General features: G+C 44.2%; 1 protein-coding gene and 1 long non-coding RNA gene across 8 annotated transcripts in view; both read left to right on the top strand.

The window, feature by feature from the left end:
- Window positions 1-26,993, top strand: part of Hr96 (Nuclear hormone receptor HR96) — a 53,396-nt gene that overhangs the window by 8,953 nt on the left and 17,450 nt on the right. For 5 of the 7 annotated variants that reach the window (XM_037426548.2, XM_075881740.1, XM_075881738.1 and 2 more), the window contains one exon: window positions 4,280-4,414. In XM_037426548.2, coding sequence (XP_037282445.1) covers window positions 4,280-4,414 — 135 coding nt within the window. Of the gene's footprint in view, window positions 1-3,122; window positions 3,142-3,927; window positions 3,961-4,279; window positions 4,415-26,993 lie in introns of those variants that run through there. The other 2 variants (XM_075881739.1, XM_075881737.1) reach the window with 2 other exon arrangements.
- On the top strand, window positions 8,347-15,687 carry LOC142777391 (uncharacterized). Its single transcript, XR_012888068.1, has 2 exons — window positions 8,347-10,582; window positions 15,504-15,687. It is a non-coding gene; the product is annotated as an uncharacterized LOC142777391 (long non-coding RNA).

Below are 26,993 nucleotides of genomic sequence, written 5' to 3'. Positions count from 1 at the left end.
GAAGATTACGCCTCAGGAAACCTAGCGTCCGGTTTGCTGATGATATGCTATTAGAAATATGAGCGTGCCAGGACAGGTCGTTAGAAAGAGTGATTCCGAGATATTTATAAGAATAAACATTCTTGAGAAGCGTGTTTTTGATTTTATAAGAAGGTGCTATGGGATGACTGCTGCGAGAAAATGACATAGCTTTGCACTTATTTGTATTTAGGGTCGTGAGCCAATCGTTACACCAAGTAGTTATGTTGTCTAGGTCTTTCTGGAGAGCAGTTTGATTGTGGCTGTTATAAATGGTACGGTAAATGACACAGTCGTCCGCGAACATTCTAATGTTAGAAGAGACATGCGAAGGTAAGTCATTAATATATATTAAGAATAAGAGGGGGCCAAGGACAGATCCTTGTGGAACGCCAGATGTTACTAGTACTGGGTTAGACAAGTGATTATTGATAGATACGGACTGGGAGCAGTTACTAAGAAATTCAGTAATCCATTTAAAGACATCTGAGTGTAAGTTAAGTTTTTTTAACTTGAATAATAGGCGCTGGTGAGGAACCTTATCAAAGGCCTTGCAGAAGTCCAGGAAAATGACATCAGTTTGCACATTGATATCGAGATTAGTATTAATGTCATGCAGAAAAATGGCAAGCTGCGTTTCACAAGATAAATCCTTGCGAAACCCATGTTGAGCGAGATGAAAAAAGTTGTTCGAGTCAAGAAACTTCATGATAAGAGAATAGATGACATGTTCCATGATTTTACAAGGAATGCTCGTTAATGAGATGGGACGGTAGTTTAGCGGGGAGTCTTTGTTACCTGATATATGGACTGGAACGACCTTCCCAACCCTCCATTCATCTGGAATAAGACCTAAGGAAAGAGACTGGGTGAACAGCAAGGATAAATAGGCTGGGACAATGCACTTCGTGTTTTTCAAAGTTTTTGCATTAATTTCATTTATACCAAAGGAGGATCTACACTTCATTTTGTCAATGATAGCGCTAATTCTGCATACATTAAAAGTGATGGCTGGCATTTCAGAACTTATACAAAACGATGGTGAAGCGGGATGTGCGCTTGACTCATGAGTAAAGACGCTTGCAAAAGCGGAGTTGCAAAAGCGGAGTGAAATCCTTAAGAATTTCATTGGATTCGTTCGTTATTTGAATGCCCTGAGTGTCACTAGGGTTTACAACTTTCCAAAATTGCCTTGGATTTGTAACTAATAGGTTCGGTAGGTTGGTATTGTAAAATGTGTGTTTAGCTTGACGTAATGCGTGCAGGTAGTTCTTTTCTGCTTCATAATATTTATCCCATGCACAAGTACACCCAGTTTTTCTGGCGGAGCGATAAAGGGGTTTTTTTCTTAGTTCCAGGCGTTTTAAGGCAGTTGTAAACCATGGTTTTTGCTGGGAGGAACGAAAACTGATTTTCGGAATAAATTTGTCTGTTAGTTCCGTTAGTTTATTTTTGAAGCGTGTCCAATTGCTACCTACAGAATGTTCACAAAAGGTTGACTGGAATACGGGAAGGAATTGAGTCATGGCATCGTTAATCTCTTGATAGTTACCTTTGTCGTAAAGACGTATTGTTTTCTCGAAGGTATTTCGCGCTGACGGAGTGAATGAGAAGACAGCATGGATGGGTTTGTGGTCGCCTATTTCAGATAAACACATAATGGACGAAAGGCTGTCGGAGAAATTGGTTAGTACAAGATCCAGAACGTTAGCAACTTGTTGGGTAACCCGGGTGGGTTCTGATACTAGCTGAGAAAGGTTGAAGTTTAAGCGAAAATCGACAAAATTCCGCGTTTCAGTGTTCCCTGGCGCTGAAGATGATTGCGGGTTACACCAGTCAATGAGTGGAAAATTAAAATCACCGAAGAGGACGAGCTGTGCGGTTGGGTGTTCTGTCACTAGCTTGCTTACGATGTCGTTAAGCTGGTAACTGAAATCAGTAGTGGCACTAGGGGGCCTGTAGCAAACACCGAGTAAAACTTTTTTTGGAAGGGTATTGATTAGTACCCATAATGTTTTCAGGCTTGATGAAATGCTTATTGGCGAGCATGGTAGATGCTCGCGCAATGCTATTAGTACATCACCGGCACGAGTACCTGTGCGGTCTTTTCGAAAAAGGCAAAAATTTGGCAAGTCTGTTAGGACTTCGTGTCCAGCACCTCAAATGCAGTCGAGCCTTTTGGCTCCCGTTGCTTCCCAGAAGTTGGCAGTGGAGCCAGCTATTTTCACAGAGCTTTTCTGGTTTTTTGCTGCACGGTCAGGTATTTTGGCATCCCAGGAAAATGGCAGGCACAGCACTCAAAGTGAGCGTAAATTTCTTCGGTGCGTGCAGCAGGACGTTTTCCTTGTATTCTGCATGATATGTGGCTGGCAGAGATCGCTATTTCTGAGAAAGGCTTCACGCACACATGGTCACTAGGCTGCAAGGCCTTGTCAGCTTTCGAAATCGTTCATCGCCACTATCTAAGTGCCCTTGTTCACATGGAGCCTTGAAAAACTACACACGCTCCATTCAGGTCCGATACCCTAATTGCAATTGAGGACCAAACACCACTTGCCCATTTTGAGACGCAGCCAGCGATAAGCCCGCTGACATAAATTCATGCAGTGTTTTAATATACGTGCCCTCACTCACAAAGCACGAATCAGTAAAAGAAATGCACTGACAGGGCTCACAGGAACAGGGCAATGCGTTTCTAAATCACAAAATTGCAGGCACACAAAGCTTTCAGGAAGATGTTTTTTTTGCGCGCGAATTTCAGAATGAGTGCTGCGCGAATACCCAGGGCCCCATACAGTAAAGCCACGTCAACTCGTGTGACAGAAATTACTCGTAGCTCAAGGTCATCGGCGAACACAATCTGCCCGCGCCTGCTCCTTGCACGGAGTGGAGAGTGTCAGCACCTAACCTATAGCAATGCAGCTCTTGTAATGTTGCTAGCTTAGCCAATGGGGAAAATAACTTCTCAATTCCACCTGAGGTGTGCAGGAGGTTTCACTGCAGAACGTCCCTCCCATTGTAGAGTCTTAAAGAGAACAAGCTCTGCAACAGATGCAAGAATGAAGGGATGACTGACTTCTTACAAAGGCCGGTCATGGATTACTGGCTTTTTCTGGGGTGAAGGTGGGATGTGAGTGATTTGTTGAAGCAGTTGAGTAATTGTATAAGAAGCTGTAACACTGCCCACTTGTGAGAGGTCAGACTGAGTAAAGGCAGATATGGTGCCCCCATGTGGCCCTGCCGCGGTGGTCTAGTGACTAAGGTACTCGGCTGCTCAGATTCGCAAGTCACGGGATCGAATCCGAGCTGCGGTGGCCGCATTTCCGATGGAGGCGGAAATGTTGTAGGCCCGTGTACTCAGATTTGGGTGCACAATAAAGAACTCCAGGTGGTCGAAATTTCCGGAGCCCTCCACTACGGCATTTCTCATAATCATATGGTGGTTTTGGGACGTTAAACCCCACATATCAATCAATGCCCCCCATGTGCTATGGGCAAGGGAGCTCGAAACTAAAAGCACGAGCCTCCACTTGTACTCTGTTGCACTTCTTGGGTGTGGTTCATAAATGTAATGTGAAAGGACACCACAAGCGCTTTAATATTAGCAGCAAGCATTGTTGGCCAAATACCAGTGATGAAGGCTGAATGGAAAAATCGGACACATAGCACTATTTTGGCAAAAATTAATTTGAGTGCGAACACACGACACATTCATGCGCACACAAACAACGAGGCATCAAACAGGCACATCGCAACATGCCTGGATGTGTGTGGGCATGAATGTGTCGTGTGTTTGCACTCAAATGAATTTTTTGGAATGTTCTACCACAAGTTCTTTTTATTTTTTTGGAATGTTCTAACAAGTTCTTTTGCACTATTTCGGGCATGTGATTTAGCGCAATATGAATGCAAGGAAGTTGAGTCATGCTGAATGAACAATCGGTAAGTGTGCATAATGTAGGTTTTATCTCTGTCAATGGCTGTAATGTGATGCTTGTATTTGCATGAGTCTTTATATTTATCCACATTCAAGTGGTACGATTTCTCTTGGCATTATCTTCGGTAGTCTAAACCAGATATACAATGCCATGCTAGGAACAAGTTGCTTTGAGAGAGAGAGAGTGCATTTAATCATACTGCGTGCATCATTTTCATGCATTTTATTGCACTGGCATGTGTGTGTTCAAATATCTGGGTGTGCCAAGTGCAAAGTGAAAGTGCACTGTGTAATTGTTTGTGTTGTGCTTTTCTTTTTTACAAGATGGCTGGGGGAGGTGAGAGAGGCGAGCTGAAGTTCTGTGGTGTCTGTGGTGACAAGGCATTCGGCTTCAACTTTGGTGCCCTCACATGTGAATCGTGCAAGGCCTTCTTTCGACGAAACGCCATTAAGGACAAGGTAGCTCTGTTAGTGTTGTTGGCTATCCGTGCTGCATGAGCTTTTAGCCAAGAAGTGGCTATGGTGTCACTATGCCTGTTCGAATTATCTTCATGGTGACTATATACATACAGGCATGGCTAGTGAAGGAACTCAACGGCCTCATTTATCTTGTCAGCAGAATTTGCATTTCAAGCTTTTATACCGATAGCTTTCACATACCACTGCCAAAAGCAGGAAGGTGCAAAAGTAGGAAGGTTCTTTTTCTACTTTATACTTCTATTTATTGGGAAAGCTCGTCTCATTGTTTAAAGACTTGCTATGAATGTTTCAAGGGTGCCAGCAAGTCAGCTCTGGAAAGCTGAAAGCCTGCAAAAAACATTTTGTGTTACTGAAGAGCTGTTATTCGTTGAGATTCTTAGATATAATGATCAGCCAGCATGTCCCACTACTTGTATGCCACTTTGTCCAATGTGGAACGCAACAAGTCTGATGGGTGAGCAAACAAGTGCAGGGAAACAAAGAAAGAGGGAGAAATTCTTGGGGGAAAAAGTGTTTCATTGAGGTGAAATGAGATTCGAACCCGAATAACCTCAGCGCAAATATAAGCATTGTAATCACTGCATTGTCTAGGCACACTAACAGAGCTTAGGGTAGCCATAGTATAGTATAGCCAAGAGGGGGGGTGGGAAAGGGAAGTGAGACGGGAAAAGTGGAGGGGAGACCGAGTACTACTGAGAGAGTGAAAAAAAAGAGCTAGAGAAAAAGGGATGAAAGGGAGAGAGAAATCGAAGACGTAGAGACACATAAAAAACTGAGACCACATAGGTGAAAATGTTTTTCTGGTTAGCTACTGGTTTATTAGCACATTTGCAGCTGGCGGTAGAACCAGCAGATGATACAATGAGGTAGAGACAAGAGCAATAGCTGATAGTTCCAATGCAGAGTTGCAGATGGTCGGCCTACTAGTAACTCAGCGATGAGGAGCTAAGTAAAGAGGCTGAAAATAAGGCAAATTCTAGCTGGATATTCATCGTTTTCCATCTGTAATCAGGCATGTTTGGTTGGGATCTTCATAGCTGAACATTTGTCACCCGTCATCTTCGTAATGCTTTGAGTTCGAGTGGTACCAATGTGCGTGTTAAGTTTGTTTCATCAAGAGCTTGCAGTTCCACAGCTGCGGCTATTTCGAAATTTCATTAAGTGCATGCATAGCACAAAAAGGTCATGTGAAGTAGTACATTTTATTAAAGAATCTGATATATGCTTGAAATAGTATTTCATTGTGCCAATCTTATTTGAAAAGACTCCACGACTAGCCTTTATCAACACTGAAACCTCATTATAACAAAGTTGCATCTGCCATGAAAATACTTCGTTATATCTGAAAGTTTGTTATAAAGGATTATGTGTAACACTGTAGTTATGGCAAAGCTACTGGTCACTTACTTCGTTATAACCAATAATTCGTTACACTTGAGTTTGTTATGCCGAGGTTCGAGTGTACTGTATTTGACTACGGCCCTATGGCATCATGATAATTTTTACGTTACATGGGGCCCCCATTTGTACTAGTGTTCCCTGTAAATGAAAAATACTACTTTTTTTATAATGTATTTATATTATATAGTAGGTCATTATTCAACATTAGTGTTGAAAGCACAAAGAAAAGATGCAAGAATAATGCTTCCAAGATGTCAATGAAAATTACGGCAATTCTAATCAATGCTAGTGACAGTAGCATTGCGGCAATCTTTGTGGTGGCGCTAGCCTCTAGAGCCCTTAAAAAGGAGAGAGGCAAAGCTAGCAAAGTTCACTGTGGTTTGACTGTGGCAGAAAATGGGGAGTGCTCGAAATAGAACACTATTTTTCGCAGTGAAGTAAACCCCTATGCTTTGGCTACCTGTTTGCATACTATGACCACAGTCCCTTAATACCGTTCTGGTCACGAAACTTCTCCGTCACTCTATGGGAGAGCTTGATATGGTGCCAAGAGCGGCCGCTACGCGGCGCAAGCCGTCCTAGGGGGGCCATCGCCCCGCTGCGCCCGGCGGAACGCACTGGCCGCGGCGGCATCCCGAAGGCGTTGTGTGGTGGCAGCTCGCGGTTTCTGCATCAGCGAAACGCGAACTTCATGTGCCAGTGCACCGTGCTCAAGGTGGATGGCATGAAAATTCGAATGAACAATGCCTAAGACGTGCTGTGTGACGGGTTGCAGCTCCGGATACCGAAGCAACAAAGAAAAGGCGTTGCTCTTCTGTTTCCCAAGTAGCGCCGAACTCCGAGAGAAATGGAAGCGAGCTATACCGCGGTTGGAAGCTGGCGGTTTCAGCTTCGAAAGTAAGAACGTTCGGGTGTGCGAAAAGCATTTTGCTGCTAGCGACGTTGTGAGAACCGACAAGCACATCGTGAACGGGGTGGTCGTGTCGCTTCAGCGAGAGAGACCGAGGCTTCGCACGAACGCCGTTCCAAGAATTTTTGACGGGCTCCCGGCGTACCTGACAAAGCCGAAACCGCGTTCACGGCCTGCGACTCAGAGGCAACCAGCGAAGAGGCGGCGCGAATTGTCACCGTAATGCGCAGCAGTGGAATGCCAAAATGTCAACACCGACTCGGCAGGAGAAGTGTCTGTTGCACTTTTTAGGGACAACAGCTGTGGTTGTACACTTTTTTTTAGATGTAGATTACATTTCTTCACTCGAAAAAAAAAAACAAAGCCTCGCGGGCAACTGTGCGCAGTTCATGCCCTGCAAGTGGTGGGCGGAAGCCACAGTGTTAAGCATAATGGCTGTGTATGTGAGCACGCCTTCCCATTTGTATATAGTGTTGTATATCTTGTATACATTACACTGTAATATTTTCGTACTATTCATATTTATCTGCATATAGTGTAAATAGTGTATATTCAAATACAGTTTATTTTAGGCAGTGAGCTAAGGCAGAGTGCAGCTGTTAATGAAACGAAATACACATTGTACAGTAGAGTCACAGATTGTGTAACATTGCTCAGAACAGCTGCAATAGTTTCTAGTGCTTTTTTTCTCCAAAGTGTTGTTCTCAGTGTATTTTGTGTAAATAAATGTTTTCCAACTTTCTCCCCATTACATGCACCATATGTGAATCTCCCATTCATAAGTACACACCTGACTACTAGGTGGCGTATCATTAGCACCAAGTTTAAGATTTATTGCATGCCTGAAATCATAAACGCCCTTCCCCCCCTCCCACCCAAAAAATAAAAACTAATGTGTGATGAGGTACCTCGGTAGTGGCAGAGGCGGCCAAGCGACTAGCACTGGCATCAAAAGGAACTTCCAGATTAGGCTGCTGTACTTCCGTTCCCGGAGAAATCATGGGTTGTCGGCCGGTAAATAATAATGCCCTAAACAGTAAACACAAGGAAACGTCAAGCGGCGGGTGTCCCGTGTAAACTGTGTGGAAATAAGTGATCAATCAAATGTTGGGCACGTTTAGAGCGGTCGCGAAAGCCCTCGGCATCGAAAGCCCCCGCGTCAAAAAAGCGATCGGCGCTCACAAACGTGTGTCCAAAACAACTATGCATTTGGGTATAAACTCAATTGAAAGGTCTGGAATAAAACTTCTGGCTCAATCATTCAGTTCATTTGAATACTTGGGTAGCAGCGCGCGAGAGGCGAGCCGGATATAAACCAATGTGATTGCTCCTGTACTACCCAGTCGTGTTTCATTTCGTTCACCTTCCTCCCCCTATTAGCGGCCCTACCAAAATATAAAGCTCACCTATCGCATAAACATAATCGCCTTTTGGCCGGGCGCAAATACAAACATGTTGTCGAGCAGATCAAGCAGTAGCTGCTCGCATCAAGAGCATGGAGCATAAACATCGTCTTTCAACACTTGCGAGCTATAGCTCGCAAGTACCGCTTCGAGGCATCGTAAGTAAGCATATAATTGGGCTATGAGACCATTATTGACACAATGCGTTATCGCGCGGTGTGAGAACACTTTTAATGCGCTGCTGTTTATAAGGTGGGCCCGCACTTCCAAGTAAACTACGCGTGCGTTCCAAAGTAAACAGCCCTGATTCGTCGTCGACACTGGATCCCGTTTCAACTTATTTATCTGGTGGCATTGATGCGTTCAAAGACGTTTAAAAAAAGGTAACAGGAAGAACAGCACGCACATAATCGCGTCGAAACGTCGGCCGCAGTGCGCATACAAGCCCAGCAGTGGCGGCGGCTTGTAACCCCCATACGACGGGTGGCGCCTCTAGCGACAGATTTTGTCCCTATATCAACCTTCGGGCGGAGTTTCGTGACCAGAAAAAAATTGAAGGACTCTGCTATGACTAAACCTTAGTTGAACATTTACATCGGCGAGTTAACGCCGTGTCAACACTGTGCACATCTACAGGAAAGCTCAAATGAAAGCGATTTTTTTTAATTGATATCTTGTGCAACCCAGCCATATGGGGCACTTTAGATCATGGTTGTGAAAAGTTGTCTGTAGACAGTGTGTCGAAAATTCTAGATCATCTTCAATTATGAATTCAAACCTTGTTATACGTCACTCGTGCTGTGTGCACTGTATATGCAGCTGGAATTGTTTTTGTCAACAGCAGCACTTCAAGGAAAGAAAATGTCCTGCTGAGCAAATCATTTCCCTTTCATGTTTCGGCAAGCTTCAGATACTTACTGTCTACCAATTATACTATCTTAACTCTTTTGTTACCGCACAAAAAAGGTTATTTTTAGTATGTCTCGGGAAGATCGTTTTTGCCAGTTTGAAAAATAATCCAGCACGCATTGAAGTATACCAAACTTTGCTTGATGAAATGCTCTTAAAAAGGATATATACAGTAAAACCTCGTTAATTTGAACTCGGTTATTTCGAAATTTCGCTTAATTCGAAGGATTTCTGCAGTCTCGTATTTTCTAATGTAAGTTAGAGTGGATAATTTAAAGCGGCGGCCGGCACCAGTCCGGTTAACTTGAAAACTTTGGGTGCCATGTGCCTGTTCCAGATCCCGATTTCGCCGTGAATCCGCAAAAACGATGGCCATTATTTGCCACAAGGCAATGCAATGTATCGATACTAATGAGTGGCAGCTGAAGCACCCCAGTCTCGCTACTTCTAGTGCAAAAAAAGAAAAAATAGTCTCGTAGTCGACCAAAACGTGCAGCTGTGGAAAATGAGCCATGCTTCACTGCAATACAGTGGTGACATGCGGGCACCTTATTGTATGTTTCTTGCAACGTCAGCGGGTCATGGTTTGCCCATTCTTTCTGGGATTGTGAAGAAATTCATAAAGAACAGTTTAGCAGAAATCGCAATGTATGCGAACCTCTAATTGCCGGTTGCTCCAGCAATTCGTGTTTTTGCACTGCTGGCGGTGTTCTTGCCAGCAACACCTACTTCGAAAACTAAGTTCGAAAGTTTTAAAGATCATTTTTTCCATTTAGAACACATCGTGAGCTTCATCATACTGGGTATTACTAAATTCATAATTATAATAGATAAAAGAATAAGCGAGTGGTCGCCTCATGACGTGCTGACGCAGCGAAGTGCATGTGACATGCTGCCCACATGTCACTACTGTGTTGCAGTGAAGATGTCTTGTTTTCTGCAGGCGCACATTTCAGTATTCTGCAGGCGCACATTTCAGTGGCACCAGCGAGGCTCATCGTTCCTCCATGTTTGTGGCAAAATAAAGACCAGGTATTGCTGGAAAACATAACCTTTGAAGTCGCAAGCTAGCCGGCACTGCAAACGATGAGCACTGATTACTTTGAATAGTTCTAAGTTCCTTGCATCCCACTTTTTGTATGTTCAGTTAAATTAAAAACCCAGTTAATTTGAAGCTTTCTCGCGGCCCAAGTGACTTCAAATTAACGAGGTTTTACTGTATATGTTGTAGAGCAGCAAAAATATTTTCAAATAAGAAAATTTCCAAAAAGTGTAGAATTGGTTGCCAGCTGGTAAGCATTGCAATAAATAACACTCTATATGCAGAAATATTTAAAAAAATCTGAATATAAATTTTTTAGATAAATGAGCCAGAAACATTACGAAAAATAATGAATGTTGTAAAAAATGTTTTTCTTCACATAGAGGAAGAAAGTCAGAACCAAGGCGCTGCTTCGTTGCTCGTATCATGTGGGGAAGCATTGCATGTTTTTTTGTGAGACACGAGTGTACTCGTACACTTTTGTAAGTAAATTTTTGTCGTCTTGCGATAAAAGTCTCCAGCTTTCCTAATATAGATGGATGCCTGTGATCTGAATAATCTCTCTATAAATGAGATTTCCAATGAAGTTTGCTAATTCAGATAGCTTCACCTCTTTTCATAAGCCACGTCCTCCGCATAGGCTGGCGTTCCAATATATGCATCCAATCATATTTGCTTGCGTTTTTGCACATATCGTATTAGCAAAAGGACAATATCACACGCAGTTATATAACGTTTCACACTGCTCTGTAGTCGGGGCCAAAATGTTCTCCGGGGGGCCTTGTTGTCGTTAGGAGAAGCTCTGCAGCCAGCGCCTGCACACCGCGCCCCAGTGAAGTGTGAACCACGCATGTAACCAGAGTAGCTATAAGATTGTGCACACAGGTCAGCAGCTTACGCACTTGCGGCAGAGGTGCAACTTGAGGATGTAAACAAAACAAACCCAAGAACAGCTGCGGATGTCTCAGGCTGACGCAAAAATATCGTCGTCATAAAACTTGAAGCTGAACTAGCCCCGCCGCAGTGGTCTAGTGGATAAGGTACTCGGCTGCTGACCCATAGGTCGCGGGTTCGAATCCCAGCGGTGGTGGCTGCATTTCCGATGGAGGCGGAATTGTAGGCCCGTGTGCTCAGATTTGGGTGCACGTTTAAGAACCCCAAGTTGTCAAAATTTCCGGAGCCCTCCACTGCGGCGTCTCTCATAATCATATGGTGGTTTTGGGACGTTAAACCCCACATATCATATCAATAACTTGAAGCTGCGCTGTCATCCTCAAACTCTAAGCTCATAACTAAAGCTGCTGGATCAAACTGTCAGAGAAGGCCGCCTCAACACCTTAAATGCGCGGCGGACCTTCGTAATTATGTTTTGTTGAACAAATTTTACCTGACTCCTAGGAACAGCTCTCTATTGCATAGTTGGCATAGATTTCTGGCAATTAGTACTGCTCAAGATGGTCAAACTGTGAAGCTGATGCTTTAATTTGATATTTGTTTTGCAAAGATTATTTTCATTTCAGAACTTCGATGATACTGCAGCATAATCACGAGGGGCACGCACTTCTGTCAAGTTTTCCAGCCTATTCTCTTTTCAAACAATGCACGCACATTGGTTCGCGCTAAGGTCTGTCAAAAATCACTGTGTTATTAAAATGGGCAAATTAATATATATTGTGAAAGTTGAGTGGCTGGACTAACTACTAGAAAGCCCAGGTGCACAAGAAACAAGTTTAACATTACCAAATTGACGATCCAAAAGCGTCGATCACCGGTGATCGATGTTAATAGGTGTGGCAATGAAAGATTTACACTCGCCTTATATATCGTCAATGAAATAGGAAGCACTGTTGGCAGTTACACAGACCATTGCTACCCAAGCGATACTCCTTATGATCTACAATTAAACTGTTTTCAATTACCTTTATTCAGAACAACTTAAGGAAAGCAAACGTTGTTATAATCAATACCTCGTCTACTACACGATGTAGAAGTAGTCTGCAAGACCCAACGTAGTGACTATAGAATGGTAACAGCTCAAATTCATCTAGATTTAAAAAAGTGAAGGCATGAACTGATACGCAAGAAGCCAGTTAATGAGCGAACGATGAAAGGGAAAGTACAAAAATAGAGAGTTTCGCTTCAGATTCGCGGCTCTAAATGCGGTAAAAGACATTAGCGTTGACACAATGAAGGATAATCTTACTGGTATCATCAAAGAGTTTGCAATAAAAGTCAGAAGTACAGTCACTAGACAAGACACTGGCATACCTTCCCAGGAGACAAAATAATCTCATTAAGAGATGACAAACCATGAAAGCCTCAAATGTGAACGGCTGAATAGAGCTAGTGGAGCTTTCGAAGTTAATCAATAGGTGTAAGGTAGCAGAGACATAAAAAAGTATAACATAGATAAAATTGAGCAGGCTGCAAAAGTGGCAGATGCCTAAAATCTGTGAAGGCAAACTTGTGCATAGGCAACCGTCTGATGTATCCATTAAAGGACGAGGGAGGGAATGTAATTCATAATCAATATGAAAAGGATAGTTGAGGTGGCAGGTGAGTTCTACAGAGAGCTGTACAGAAGCCGAAACAGCCAGGATGATATTGAAGGAAGCAATAATAGCCCGGAGGAATTCGACATCGTACCAATACCGGCAGGGGAAGTAAGAAAAGTCGTAGAAGGTATGCAAAGAGGCAAAGCCACTGGTGAGAATAAGGTAGGAATGGACCTGCTGAAAGGTGGAGGTGAAATTGTGTTAAAAAAAAAAAAAAAAAAAACTGGTCGTTTCATATAAAGAAGTGTCTCTTGACGAGTAGGGTACCAGAGTCTTGGAAGAAACATCATCTTAATCCATAAGAAAGGAGACGTCATGGACTTTAAAAATTACAGGCCGATCAGCTTACTCTCCGTTCTCTATAAACTATTTGCAAAAACAATAGCTAATAGAATTAAGACGATATTAGAGTTGAATCAACCAAAGGGCCAAGCAGGATTTCGTACAGGCTGCTCCACAATAGACCATATTTATACTAGTATCAGTTAGGTGATAGAGAAACGCGCGGAATACAACCAGCCCTTATACTAAGCCTTCATAGATTATGAATAGGTGTTTGACTCAGTCGAGACATTAGCAGTGATGCATGCATTATAAAATCAGGGAATCGACAAACCCTATATAAACATAGTGGAAAAAATCTGGCGGATCCACAGCCACCATAGTTCTCATAAAGAAAGTGACAGAATCCCAAGTATAAGGCAGGGAGACACAATCTCTCCAATGCTATTCACCGCGTGTTTACAGAATGTTTTCAGGGCCGTAGGTTGGGAAGAGTTGGAGATAAGAGTCAATTTGAAAGTATCTTAGAAATGTTGTCTTGATGAGTAATGCAAGGGACGAATTGCAACTCATGATTATTGAACTGGACAAGAAAAGCAGGAGAGAAGGTTTGAAAAATAATATGCACAAAACTAAAGCAATGGGCAACAGTCTCGGCAGAAAACAGTCTTTTGCAATAGGTGTAGAGACGCTGGAAGTGGTAAAGGAATATGTCTACTTCAGGCAGATAGTAACCGCGGAGCCGAACCATGAGAGTGAATTAACTAGAATAAGAATGGGCTGGATCACATTCAGCAAGCATTCTCAAATCATGACTGGTAATAAAATGAATGGAAAGTTTGTCTTCTAGCCTTCCGTTCTCCCATCCACTGTGTGCACGCCGAAATGCTACCAAGGATGTCACGAATGGTAATCTGCCACTAACTCTCAAGAGGAAGGTATATAACAGTAGCATCTTGCCAGTATTTACCTACGGAGCAGAAGCCTGGAGGCTTACACAGAGGGTTCAGCTTAAATTGATGACGACGCAGCGAGCATTGGAAAGGAAAATGATACGTGTAACCTTAAGAGACAAGAAGAGAGCAGAGTGGATCAGAGAACAAACGGGGGTTAAGGATATCACAGCTGAGATCAAGGAAAAGAAATGGACATAGGCCGGGCATGTAGAGTGTAGGCAGGATACTCACTGGTCAATAAGGATAACTGACTGTATTTTTAGAGGAGGCAAACCCACAATGGGGGAGACGGAAAGATAGGTGGGCCAATGAGATTAACAAGCTTGCAGGTATAATGTTACAGCAGAGAGCACAGGAACGAGTAGATTGGCAGATTATGGGAGATGCCCTTGCTTAATTAACTTACCCGAGAAACAGGCTGATGATGATGATTCCACAACATTTATGTCCGTGAAGTTTTAGAACAAAGTAATGCTAAAAGCAGTGTGAAGAAAAAAGTTATGGTGTACTTCCTTACTGGTACCATGCCCTAATTGTACCATTTTTTATAAATATTTCTTTTAGTGCTTCTTGTATTTTTGTATAATTGTATAAAAGTCACTCATTTTCTTTTTCAAATGTGTATGGTACTTAGTCTTCTGGCGTAAAATTTTTATGGTTACAATTCTCATGGTTAAAAAAAAATAATCATCGATAAAATGGAAATGCAAGCTGCAAATACAACTTCTCAGCTGGATCAGGAAAACTTCTTGCTGGAAATACCAGCCAGAAATGCTTTTTATTTCGAGCTGCAAAGGCCATTGGGAGCTCAGAAAGATTCTCAATCCGGGCCAGCTGGGAATGAAAGATTATAAGTCTGGAGAGCCATTTGTAGCTGAAGGCCAGGATAGAAAGCTGTGAATTCACTCCTACTTTCATGTGCGCTGCTGGAATCAGTTGAAGCCAATTAAAAACGAGCAGGTTGCCTGCTGGTTTCAGCAGGAAAAAAATGTGGCCAGAACGAGTGCAGAACCTTGCTGGCACTAGTACAGTCACCATGCTGCCTGCTGGAAGCGGCAGAATACCAGTGAGAATTCTGCTGGGACTTGTGTAACCAGAAGGAAACCAGAAGGAAACCAGCTGGTTACCTGCGGATTCCACCTGAAATTAGCACAAACCAGCAGCTGCCCACAGAAAGCAGCAGGAAATTCGCACCAGGGAGCATAGGCATGTGTCAAATTTTTCATAGTATTGTATAATAGCGATAGTCAGATACAGCTTAGAAGTCACTGGCGTTTCCCTCTTTGAAAACAAATGCATACAAGCGTACACCAATGGGCGCGCACTCTAGACTGACGTCATGAGTCGGATAGGGTTATTTCGTTACTTGCGGAGGTGATCAGCTGTCGCGCTTCAGTCGTCTGGGTGGGGCCTCTCAGGACTTATTGAGTTGTATCTGAGGTTGGTAAGCCGAGCCAAGCCAGGATCAGCCAGGAGCCCACCAGCTCTGCTATGAATTAGTGGTGCACAATTTTTTTCTTTTTTTTTTCTTTTTTTTAAAGCATGCAATAAAATCTTGACACGATACTGTGACAGTACTAATTCGCTCATTTCTCGCATTGCTATTACAGCTTTTGTTGTGACAGAATTATGTGTTATTGTCCAATTACCATGTGCAAACAGTATCAACCAACAAAGCCTCTGGAATCATTAAGGTCGTTCTCACATATCTCGTATGAGAATTGACAAGCGTGCGGAATGTTCGATAATAGAATATGCAAGAGCAAAAATTAAATACTTATTTTTACAAGTCAATGCATGTTTTATTTTGCATTTCCTGCTGTGTTCACTGATGGCCATGGTTGCATATCTCCCCACTGCCAACCACTGTTAGCAGTGGTGACCAGTGTATTTTTTGCATATATGCTTGTTTCTGGGCAAGTCATACCCAAGGTGCTGTAATTCTTATCCCCGAAAATTTGGATTTCGCATGTGTGTATACACGTGCACAAAAGCAAGCGTGAATATACACCAAGAGGCGTGAATATACATCAAGAAAATTTCTCGCGACGTCCCTGTTACTGACGTACGTTTCTTCCGCGTGAACTGTAATAGTGAAGCCTGAACTATACTTGTTATGGACAAATGTGCGGTGTTTATGCCTGGAGTGTCTACAGACGGTGCTTTCTTCTCATTAACCGCTTCACGCTGACAGTTTAGGTTCATCAGCTCCCAAGAAATTTAAGAGAAACTGCAAAAAGTGATGGTTCCATCTTTTGGAGCATTTCACTTGGTGGCACATCGCTTGATTCCTTTCCGACAATTTATGTTGGAAGACGTTTGTTTCCGAGTGATGCATTTATCACTATTCTTCTGAATAGACTATCGCTTATATCTGGAAACCTAACATGGTAAATAAAAGTTAATTTACTCTGCTTGGTCATGAGTTATTCTAAAATTTAATAATGAGATCATTATAATAGGCAATCATGCCTAGGAAAGCATATGGGATGTTGTATGAAGTAATTGTTATGTGAACAGGAAAAAGGAAATGTGGATGAAAAGATAACTTGCTGTGAGCAGAAACAGAGCCTACGACCTTTGAATAATGCGTCCAATGCTCTACCAACAGAGTTACCACAGCAGCTATTCCCCCATTCGTTTTGTTGGATATATATGTAAACTAAACGTGGGAGTGTCAGTCAGCGGCGGCTGTAGCCATGACAGCTAGTGTGGAACACTTTTTCTGGCTGCTTAGCGTCACGTAGCATGTGATCTTATTATGAGCTGGCAGCTGACCAATAATGCCTAGTATATTACCTGAGGCACCAAGTCTGCCAGAATGAGACCCTCACTATGAATTATGAGTATCGGGCTTGCTGCGTCCCGTCCGTATGTAAAGCAAGAATGACAGAGGCCTCACTGTCAAAATAAAGAATATTTATTTAACTAAACAGGGTATACGACAGGGTCGGCCCAGGGACAAGGCAGCTACGCAGCGACCATAATTCTGGGCAGCAGGAATCGGCCAGTGCGGGTGACAGCCCCTGTCCTTCGTGGCAGCCAAGGCATTTCTCCCTGGGCAGCACGCAGCCTGGCCTTTCTGAAGAGAAAAATGGGCCACGCACACCGCCACTGCGCAACACGTGGCGCTACTTTTTGATAGCCAGTGGGGGTGGTTCCCCCACATTCCCCCCTCTCTTAAGAAGGTGAGGTACTGAAGGTTTGCACACAATGTCCGGCTGCAGAGACCCTAAAGCATGGCGAGGACAAAGAAAAACCCATAAATATTTCCTTCTCTACTCCAATGAAAGTATTTGCTTCTTGCACCAAAACTCTGGCAAACATAACAGCCATGTACTAAAAAAAAAAACAAGCACCAAGGAAGGAAACATGCCATTTTCCCAAATTCTTTCTTTGCTACGTTACTGCGGATGCAGATTGTACCACTTGCTCGGCGGTGTTGGTGACTGGGTGGCCAAGCGCTGGGGAAGAATGTCTGGATCCCCAGCAGCTGAACCTTGTCGTGTAAAAAAAAAAAGTTTGAGATCGAACACATGAATAGGGCCATACACTTGATTAGTCATGCAATCTATCAACATGCATGAAACCTTAGGTTTCTGAGTGATTCTAGGAGGCCCGTACCACCTGTTTGCTAGGGAAGCTGAAAAACCTTTCGAAACGTCACTGAGGGGTTGTGTGTGTTTTAGCACGAAGTCACCGAACTGAAAATTAATATTCTTCTGATTCTTATCGTATCAACAGGCTGGCAGGACCGGTTGATCCACGGGATTGCGAGAAAGGCACTCAGCGTCGCTGTGCATGCATCCAGATTTATGTACTATCGAGAACGACAGTTTTGCGTGGTCGCCTGAAAGTCGTATAATCGAGGTTCCACTGTATGCCAAAGGTTCATTGAATGTCTTGAACAACTGATGTGTCACTCATACAAAGGTTCAGGGAGTGCGACAAGCTATGTGTGTACAAAGCCATTGGGAAGTTGTTCCGGATGAGCGCCTGTACACTGTTGAATGCCCCACTCATTGATGCTGCTCCATCATATCCTTGGCCTCTCATCATGTTCAAGTGCAGGCCTAGATTCAGCAGCTCTCTTTTCAGTGTGCCAGCTAGGCTAGAAGCACTGACGTCGTCAACAGCTACGAAGCAGAGGAAATCTTTCTGAATGCTCTAAGTAGTGGGATCGACCTAGCTACGCCTTACGAGAATTGCTCGGTTTTGGACACATCGGTTGTTTCATCGACCATCACCGAAAAAAATCCAGCCTGATTTACCTGTCTGACAATTTTATGTTGTATAAGTTTGTCAATTATCGAAATAATTTCATTTTGAATGTGCAGGCTGGAGTAGAGAGCATTGCTGCTTGCTATGCATATGTGAACGGCCAAAATGGTGTCTCCTCCATTCGCTCTATGACGTAGGAGCACCCTGAAGTTTCAGCTTTCTGTAAGGATTCCATAAGAGAAAGACGCCCCGAATTCTAATCACCTCTCAGCGTGAGATCTCAACGGCCACACAGTACAACTGTCGCGACAATCGCACGCAACTTTGCCTTGTTGTCCCCGAGCTCGTCCTTTGCTTGCTGATTAAGCTGTGCGTGGACACTGCTTGATTTCTTTCTGGCAACACTGAGAAAGAATTCCGCATCAACCATTGCTGTCTTGTGATATTCAGTTCATGAATAATTCTTGAATGTCACAATAGCATCCTTCAACTTTGTAAATGGAACTGTTGCGAGGGTCCAACATGACTGGTGAGAGCCTTTGCCCGCTCTGCTCTTACGACAGAAAAGTACACAGGTTTTGGAAAAAGCTACCTTCCGCACGTGAGAAAATGCAAACCACCCATATCCCTGCAGCCAGTGAGACTGAAACGCGCACCTTTTACCGTTTTTGGTTACCGAGACTTCAAACTTGTAGCTCAATGGCGGCATCCATACATTAGAGTATACCCGTTCTCTGATGTCATCGCCTCTATCAGTGTTATTGACAAATATTCCGATTGTCTCTCGGCATTCAAGTCTGCAGATGTTGTGACAGTTCCAAAAATAGAGCCATTCTGTTAATACAAAGGCTTCCTTCCTAGAAGGGCGATATGAATAAAAAATGCATAGGTTTTCAAACAATGCTTTTCTACTTCATGTTCCCCTACTACAAACACACTAAATAAAAATGCACTCCTCGATCATATAGAACCACATTCATCGTGTTTAAAGAGTGATCTCAGAAAGAGAAATTAATAGCGAAAACAGTCTCATAGTGTTGCTCAAAGCTCACAAGTGGGAAATTATTAAGTGTCCTCTTAAAAGCGGACGTAATAAGCACAGACAATTAGAAACACTAGACTCACTTTTTCAACCTTAGTGAAGAAGCTTGTCAATTTCATCGTTGACCCTGGTTGTTTCCTGGCCGTTGAAGTTGACACCTGGCTAGCATCATTTTGCTCTAATATGTTGCGACTGGGGGAATTTGTTCCGACTGGAGCCATCCAAGTCGCTGGGCAAAGACTAGCAGAAGAGCCGAAGCTGATATCAAGAACATTTATTCACGGTATTTTACATGTTGAAAATAGCGTGATAGGGCCATACGTGCATCAGGGAAGCATCTTTTCGGTATCTCGGCACTCGCGTTTTACAGCCTAGGTCTTTCTAAGATTTCCTGCAGAGAAAAACAATTGAGTCCTAGGCAGCCCAATGAAAGAAGTAGTCAACATCTCCATCACCAAATGGGAAGGTCAAACACCTCCTCCTTCCCAACTCAAAGAAGAAAAAAAAAAGAAAGGGGTTTGCATAGTTTGTCCCATGGCGAGGGAGAAGCGCAACAAGACTACAAGGCGATTATATGGCATGGCACAGACAGTGAAAGGACGTAGTGTCCTACGTGCAGTGCTGACTCATCGATGTGGCTGTGGTGCCTGGCAGGCTGCGCTGTGCGAAATCCAAGACATGAAGGCACCACGGAACATGGGAAACGTCTTCGAAGACACGTCCCAGACGCTCGGCTCATTGTCCGGTGCACCTTGATGAACGAAATAGCGCAGAGTTGACCAACCCTTCTAAGCAGCTCTGACTGCAAATAGCCCTTCCTAGGCCATTAGTCTGTCGGGTGTGTTCAAAGATATTTTCATGAAAGGAGCCGCCGGGCCTCAAAAATTCGCAGTTCGACTGCCGTGTGGTCGACGCTTTTGGGCGCCTCGGAGAATGTTGCAAAAGCAGAACAAATCAGGGTAGATTTAGCCGAAACAATCCTACGCGTCCAAGCGGCGCCAAGACACAGAGGCCAATCACAACAATTGCTGAGACGAGACAATTAGAAAACTCCAACCGAAAATTGTATTCAGGAAATCTGACGTTTCGAAGCCAGACCTGCAAGTTCCTTAGGGATGAGAAAGCCAGAGATGTGCTGCGCTTATATACGCTTGCTCGCCTTGCATGACAGGTTCGCCGGGACCCGTCAAAAACCCTGGCAGTAGAGGGGGGGTAATGTCCCAGTGGAGTGGTTGATGTTCTTCGCTGTCTGCTTAATGTGCCAGGATTTGAAAAAGGGATTTGCCGGAGTGTGTTCCTTTTTTTTTTCCAGAATTACTGTGTCATCTGGGTGTGGTGGTCGAACAACTCACATTGTTCTGCTAATGCATTCCGTTGACTGTTCAGTTGACGGAGGTTGTTTTTGTGCTGTTGGATCCTTTCAAGAAAGTTTGTTTCCCCAATTATAGAAAGCGGGGCTGTCAGCGCACTGTATCTGGTATATGACACCTTGAGATTTCTTTGGGCGAGGGATGAAGCTGCCGATAGTGGCTTTTGTGTGATGTTGACCCCACCCTTTCCAGTATGTGGGCTATTAGTGTTTTAGAGCTGGGTACGCATACTCTTGGGGCGTAATGGGCTTGGGGGCGCGGGGCGTTTCATACCCACCCCATTTTTAACCCCTAGAACTTAGCTGAGTAGCGACACTTTCCTTCTCCGCTCTCGTTTCTCTTCGGTCTCCTCTCCTTAGCACTCTTTTCGAATGGTGAGCCACCTGCCTTGCTCCTACGTAGCAGATGCCCTTTCACGAAGAGAGCGCTTGCTCAGCAGGCAGCTGAGAGCATTCACGCCAGTCGTCTCACTCATCTTAATATTATCTTAACGAGTGCAGCGTTAACCCATATCAGCTCTGTTTAGTTTCACATGCAACGTGTACTTGTGATCAGGCCTTGATTGAGTCACCCAGCGTCGCATTGACCGAATATTATTTTAGTGTGCTCCACCCCTTAGCATGTATGTTCCTAAATTTAAGAATTTGATCGTTACTGAGAACCCCCGTTTTTTTTTTCATGGCTCAACGTTTAACACATCTTCTAGTAAGTTTTACACTGTAAATAACATCGCTCAAACTTTCACGTGCGGCTACTGTGACTTTCTTTTTTGTTGTTTCCCGAAGTGACAGTGCGACTGTCTTTTCTCACTCAGTGCATAGGTAATGCAAGCTTTGCCGTATATAGAGTATACACTATGTGCAGAAAGCATTCATGCACATAGTGTATACATGTCATGCAGTGCAAGCAACAACTCGCGTTGATGGCGTCAACGCGGGACGACAATGTTGCCGACGGACTGAAGCATATAAGGCTTTAACAGTGTGTCAGAGGGCGCACATCATTTAGAGTTTATACATTTAAAAGCTGAGGTTGTTTCATGAAGTGTTTAGATGCACCAATCATATTTAGGAAGTACGCCTTGTGTACGTATCTCACATACAAACTATATCGCTGGAAAAATAAGCCAGCGCACTAGCGCTTCAATGAACTAGCGTGCTGCCCTACATACAGTCAAACACGGTTATAAAGAACCCAGATATATCGAATTTTTGGGTATATCGAACTGGCAAGTTATCCCCTTGAAATTCCTTTGTAAAAGTATACAAATTCGCACGTTTATATCAAGCAGTATTTTTACCTGCCTTGAGATATATCGAACGCCACGCGAGCTGGAAAGTACGCTTTGGCACTTTCTCCCTCCTGCGATCTCCGCGGCTCTGCACGCGAGTTGGAAAGCATGCTTTTGGCGCTCGCAGCAGCGCTCAGCGACCTCCGCGCGGTGCCACGCCTCCGCCAAAACCTGAAATGCTCGAAAAAAAGTAAGGGGGAGAGGGCTCGAACAGCGCAATTTCCAAGTTGCAGAAAGGCTTTCTTTTTTTCATCTCTTTCTTTCATGCTTTCTCCGCGTATGCGTCGGCTCGGAGAGCAGGAAAAAAGGAGCGGACGTCCTCCTCCTTTTGCCTTTTTTATTTTTTGTTGCTGTTTTGCGAGGTTTGATCAGCCAACCACAGCTCGCGCCTTTTGCTGTTGCCCTCGCAGGTAGCCATCGCCTTGCGAGCGCTTTGTGTTGCTCTAGAGTTGTCGCGTCGCCTACGTAGCACCGCATGTGCAGCATTTCTCTTTTGCGTGCATGGTGTGCGAAGCCGCTGCTCCTTGAATTGTAGACTTCTCGTATAGTTATGGCCAGCGTCAAGAAGCGCAAGACCCTTGTCTTTGCGACGAAGTTGAAGTCTATTCAGCGTATTGAGGCGGGCGAGAAGTGTTCGACCGTTGCGAATGACTTTGGTATACCACAGAGCACTCTGAGTACCTTGTTGAAAAACAAGGCAGATATCAAGGCAAAATTGGCGGAGCAGCAAACATGGGGAGCCTGTCATGTGCGCGCTTCTGACCATGTAAATGTAGAAAAGGCACTCCATGCCTGGCTTTTAGAAGTGCGAGCGAAGATCATTCTGGTGGATGGCCCGATTCTGATTTCCAAGGCCAAATGGTTTGCCGCTGTACTCGGTGAAACAACTTTGCCGACAACAGTGGGCGGCTTCACCGACTTAAGCAGTGCTACAACATCGTTGGCAAAACCATTTCTGGCGAAAGCGAAGCTGTCAGCAGCCAGAACATCCAGCAGTGGATGGCTGGAAATCTCCGCGAAGCTTTCTCCCGCTGAGATCTTCAATGCCTGGCGAGACGTGAAGACGGACACAGTGGTCAACTGCTTTCACAAGGCAGGCTTCGAGACGACGGAACTTGTGGAAACTGGTGAAGACGACGACGAGCGCATAGATGATGCATTTCGCGAGTTGTGATAAAATTGAGGCTAGTGTCTTCAACATTTCAAAAACGAAAAAACAGGCCAAGGTTAGCGATCTTTTTTTTTAGCAAAAATAAACAATTTAGTTGGGGCGTGTGTGCGGAATTTTCATTCTTGAATGCATCAATTGTATGTGGTGATCCGCTACAGGTAAGCTCTCGGGGCGTCTATTTTTTTATATTGAATCGTTCATATATCCAACTAATTTGTGATCCCCTTTGAACTCGATATATCCGTGTTCGACTGTACGTGATTTGTTCGCGAGAGCTCCTGTTGTAGATATAAACCTTTGTACGAAATAGCAAAAAAACGATCACGTGAAATGGCCCCTATGTGTAAGGTTCCTTAATGATGCACGCACACAATGACTCGAAAGCATGCATGATTTGCATAGCTCCCTTCGCATCGTAAGTCCCCCGGCTGATCGGTCAAGCCAAAAGAGCCACAGAGATAATTTTTCTCTGAAATACATGAACACGCAACAAAAGCCAACAGAAATACCAATCAATGTGAGTCGCTACATCCTAGTTCTGTTTATTCAAAACAGCAGCACAAAATTGAAGTTTCGCAATCACAGTTTCGATCGTATTTCCACGTGCATGCTAAGCGCACAAATAGGTACCGTGAACTCAAACCAGTTGTCGCAGAATGACAAGCAGAACACATAGCTATGTATTGTTGAAAAAAAAATAAAAAACAGCTCCGCATAAGCGTTAATGAAAACTGAGTGAGAGATTGCGACATCCTGCACAATTAACTGTGGCCCCGCCGCGGTGGTCTAGTGGCTAAGGTACTCGGCTGCTGACCCGCAGGGCGCGGGTTCAAATCCCGGCTGCGGCGGCTGCATTTCCGATGGAGGCGGAAATGTTGTAGGCCCGTGTGCTCAGATTTGGGTGCACGTTAAAGAACCCCAGGTGGTCTAAATTTCCGGAGCCCTCCACTACGGCGTCTCTCATAATCATATAGTGGTTTTGGGACGTTAAACCCCACGTATCAATCAATCAATCAACAATTAACTGTGGCTTGTCTGCGGCTTTAGAGCAGGCATTGAATTGAGCAAACTTCGAATTATACCTGTAGTGAAAGACGCTCAACTTACTTCGCAAAGTGGATTCGAAAATATCGGCCTCAGTTCCGATTTTATGTAACCATGCCTTTTGTTGCAACTTGTTGAGCATAACGGGCCGTATCATAAAGAGGTTTCGGCCGTCACTAGACTTGTTCCCGCATCAGAAGGCGAAACAAGCACTCACGGCTATGAAAAGTGACATCATTCTTGAGTTTAAAGTATTTAGCAGCACAGCACGCACAGAAGGACAAGTTCTTATCCTTCAAAACAGATTCCCTTTGGCCCAAGGAGTCGGAGCCTCCAGAGCAAAGATGGTAGTCGTGAGCGACTGTAAACAAATGAACACTGGAAGCGATCCCACGTGACGGCGTCTGGCCAATATCGACATGATGCCGGCCTCAAAGAGGTTGGAGGAGGGGGAAAAAAGGGATGAGGCACAAGAATAATCATATACGTTGCTACTTTGAAAAGTTTTAGGGGCTTCAAACCCATACCCAACTGGAATGCCTCATAGCGGCGTGCACGCGAAGCTGAGCCTCATGAAAGTCACACGCGCTTGCAGTGCCATAGCATCTTGTCACGTATTTTTAACGTGATAGCGTTAAAGAGCTCCTTTCGCAGAAGTTCCGGTGTCAGCGTAGGCGTCGTTGGCTTTGAGCGAAAAATGATCATCTTATGCGCGAGCAACAAATCGAGAACGATGCAAATAATATAATTAAAATAGCCCCGCCGCTGTGGTCTAGTGCCTAAAGTACTCAGCTGCTGACCAGTAGGTCGGGGGATCGAATACCGGCTGCGGCGGCTGCATTTTCGATGGAGGCGGAAATGTTGAAGCCCGTGTGCTCAGATTTGGGTGCACGTTAAAAAACCCAAGGTGGTCATAATTTCCGGAGCCTTCCACTACGGCGTCTCTCTTAATCATACAGTGGTTTTGGGATGTTACACCCCACATATCAATCAACCAATCAATATAATTAAATGTTAAAAAAATCCTGGAGCAGAGTGTGGACTGTACCAGGGTTGTTTGGGTGTAAGTGGAGATCGAACCTGGGCGTAATATGCTAATGTTCTATCACATGACCACGCCTCAGCTTGTGAAAACAATGAAAAGAATTTCCTCTGCCTGGAAATGCAGTGGAAGTAGCTATCATGCTTCGCAAACACATGCGTCCTGTTTACATGAATCAGAAAGCAACATGAAATATTACAGTAATAATGCGTGGTACAAGCGTTCATTGCCAACGGGCGTCAGAATATGTGATTATCGTAATGACTCTGTGGTTGAAAGCCGGTACCGGTCTACAAAAGGCACACACGCTATTACCCCTATTCCCTTGAAGGGGTCTTGAAACACTTTTTCAAGTAACCATGGAATGAATTCACGGGAAAAGCTTGTTGCCTCACGAATGCAACGTGCAAAAATTTTAAGAATCTGTCTAGTGCGAGTGAAGTTACAAAGGTTTGTCGCATGCTGCAATTGCATTCTCTCTTCTCTTGTCCCGACGAAAGCACTCAAAGCTAAGCTGGGAGGGATAGCAGGGCCACAGAAAAATGTCACACGCGCTTCAAGACCTTGAGCACTTTTTATTTTTTTTCTTCAAATGCGCAGCTGTTTCAGTGTGATTGCGTGCGCACGCGTGGACAAGTAGCAGCCTCCCACAGCGATGTCTGTAACGAGCGAGCACGCCATGTACAAATCAGCCAATGATGGGTCGTTGATGTAAGATTTTTGGGTATATAACGTGATTTTTTAAGAGAAAAGAAAGCAATTTTTAGCTGACTTTGATAATTTATTGTGAATTCCAGGCCGCGTGCTGTGCTATAACATTTGGCTCGTGTGTTGTCGGGAGCCTTCACTACCGATAGGCAGCGTTTTCTGACCATGCTCATCAAGTGTTGCAAGGCCCCTTTAAGGATACGTAGTGAGTGCATAGCAAGTTCGAGAAGGTTTCATGCACTAAGTGTTTGAAGTACGCTCTAGGAACACGATGTCGCTATCGCGTTCAACTCCTGAAGGTGAAGATTTAGGGCCCCCTTATTTTTAAAATAATTTTTACGATTTAAAATGGTAAATTAAACATACATAGTGACATGAAGTGAATTAATTTCAATAGCCCATTTTAAATTAATATGAGAGTTATCAAACCGAAAGAAAAAGCTTTTTTTCGTATATGCCGCAGTTGTGACTGAAGCCGGTACCGCCGCTACCGCAAGCAATCCAGACAGCCGGTCGTAGTCCGACAAGCGCGACAACAGAAAAACGGTCTAAGGTGTAACTTCGTGTAAACGATGTACACGAATAGGACGTTTAGTTGTCGGTATCGTCTGTTCCCGTGAGAGTTCATGCCATCGTTGCGTTGCCGGCGTAGCAGCGGGCTCTGCGACCAGCTGTTCTACCTCTATCTCTCTTGGACAGAGAGGATTTGTTTCTTGGTTACTGCGCGCCTAGACAAGGCGTTTGCAAATCAGCTGGTGGTCATGTAGACATGAGCATCATCAAAATAGACGAGCAGACCTTTCGCAGGCAATTCCGCTTCTGCAAGGAATACCTGCAAATGCTGACGGCGGCCCTGAAGATCCCAATAATTACCGCCACCCAAACGTTCTGAAAACTCAAACTGGTTTTGTACCCAGCTCTGAAACTCTATATCTAATCTTGCTTGGCCTGACTGAGCGCCAAACATTGGGGCTGAATCACGTTTCACCGTTCGGGACAGCCGCAGGCGCCATTGATGTTCCTTTCGTTTGGGTGCTAGACGATTCTGCGCGGGCAGCTGCAGAAAAGGCTTGGGGTTCTACGAAAGTGTACTTGTGCACAGCGTTTGTCACAAACGAGAGCTTTACTGAGCGTGGGTTCGCGATTTAAAATGACAGCAGGATAACCAGGCCCCAACGGTTCACATGCGACAGAGTGCGTGCTTCGAGAAA

This window comes from Rhipicephalus microplus, chromosome X, assembly GCF_043290135.1.
Source record: "Rhipicephalus microplus isolate Deutch F79 chromosome X, USDA_Rmic, whole genome shotgun sequence".
Classification (NCBI taxonomy): domain Eukaryota; kingdom Metazoa; phylum Arthropoda; class Arachnida; order Ixodida; family Ixodidae; genus Rhipicephalus; species Rhipicephalus microplus.
This window is presented reverse-complemented; position numbering and strand designations above follow the sequence as displayed.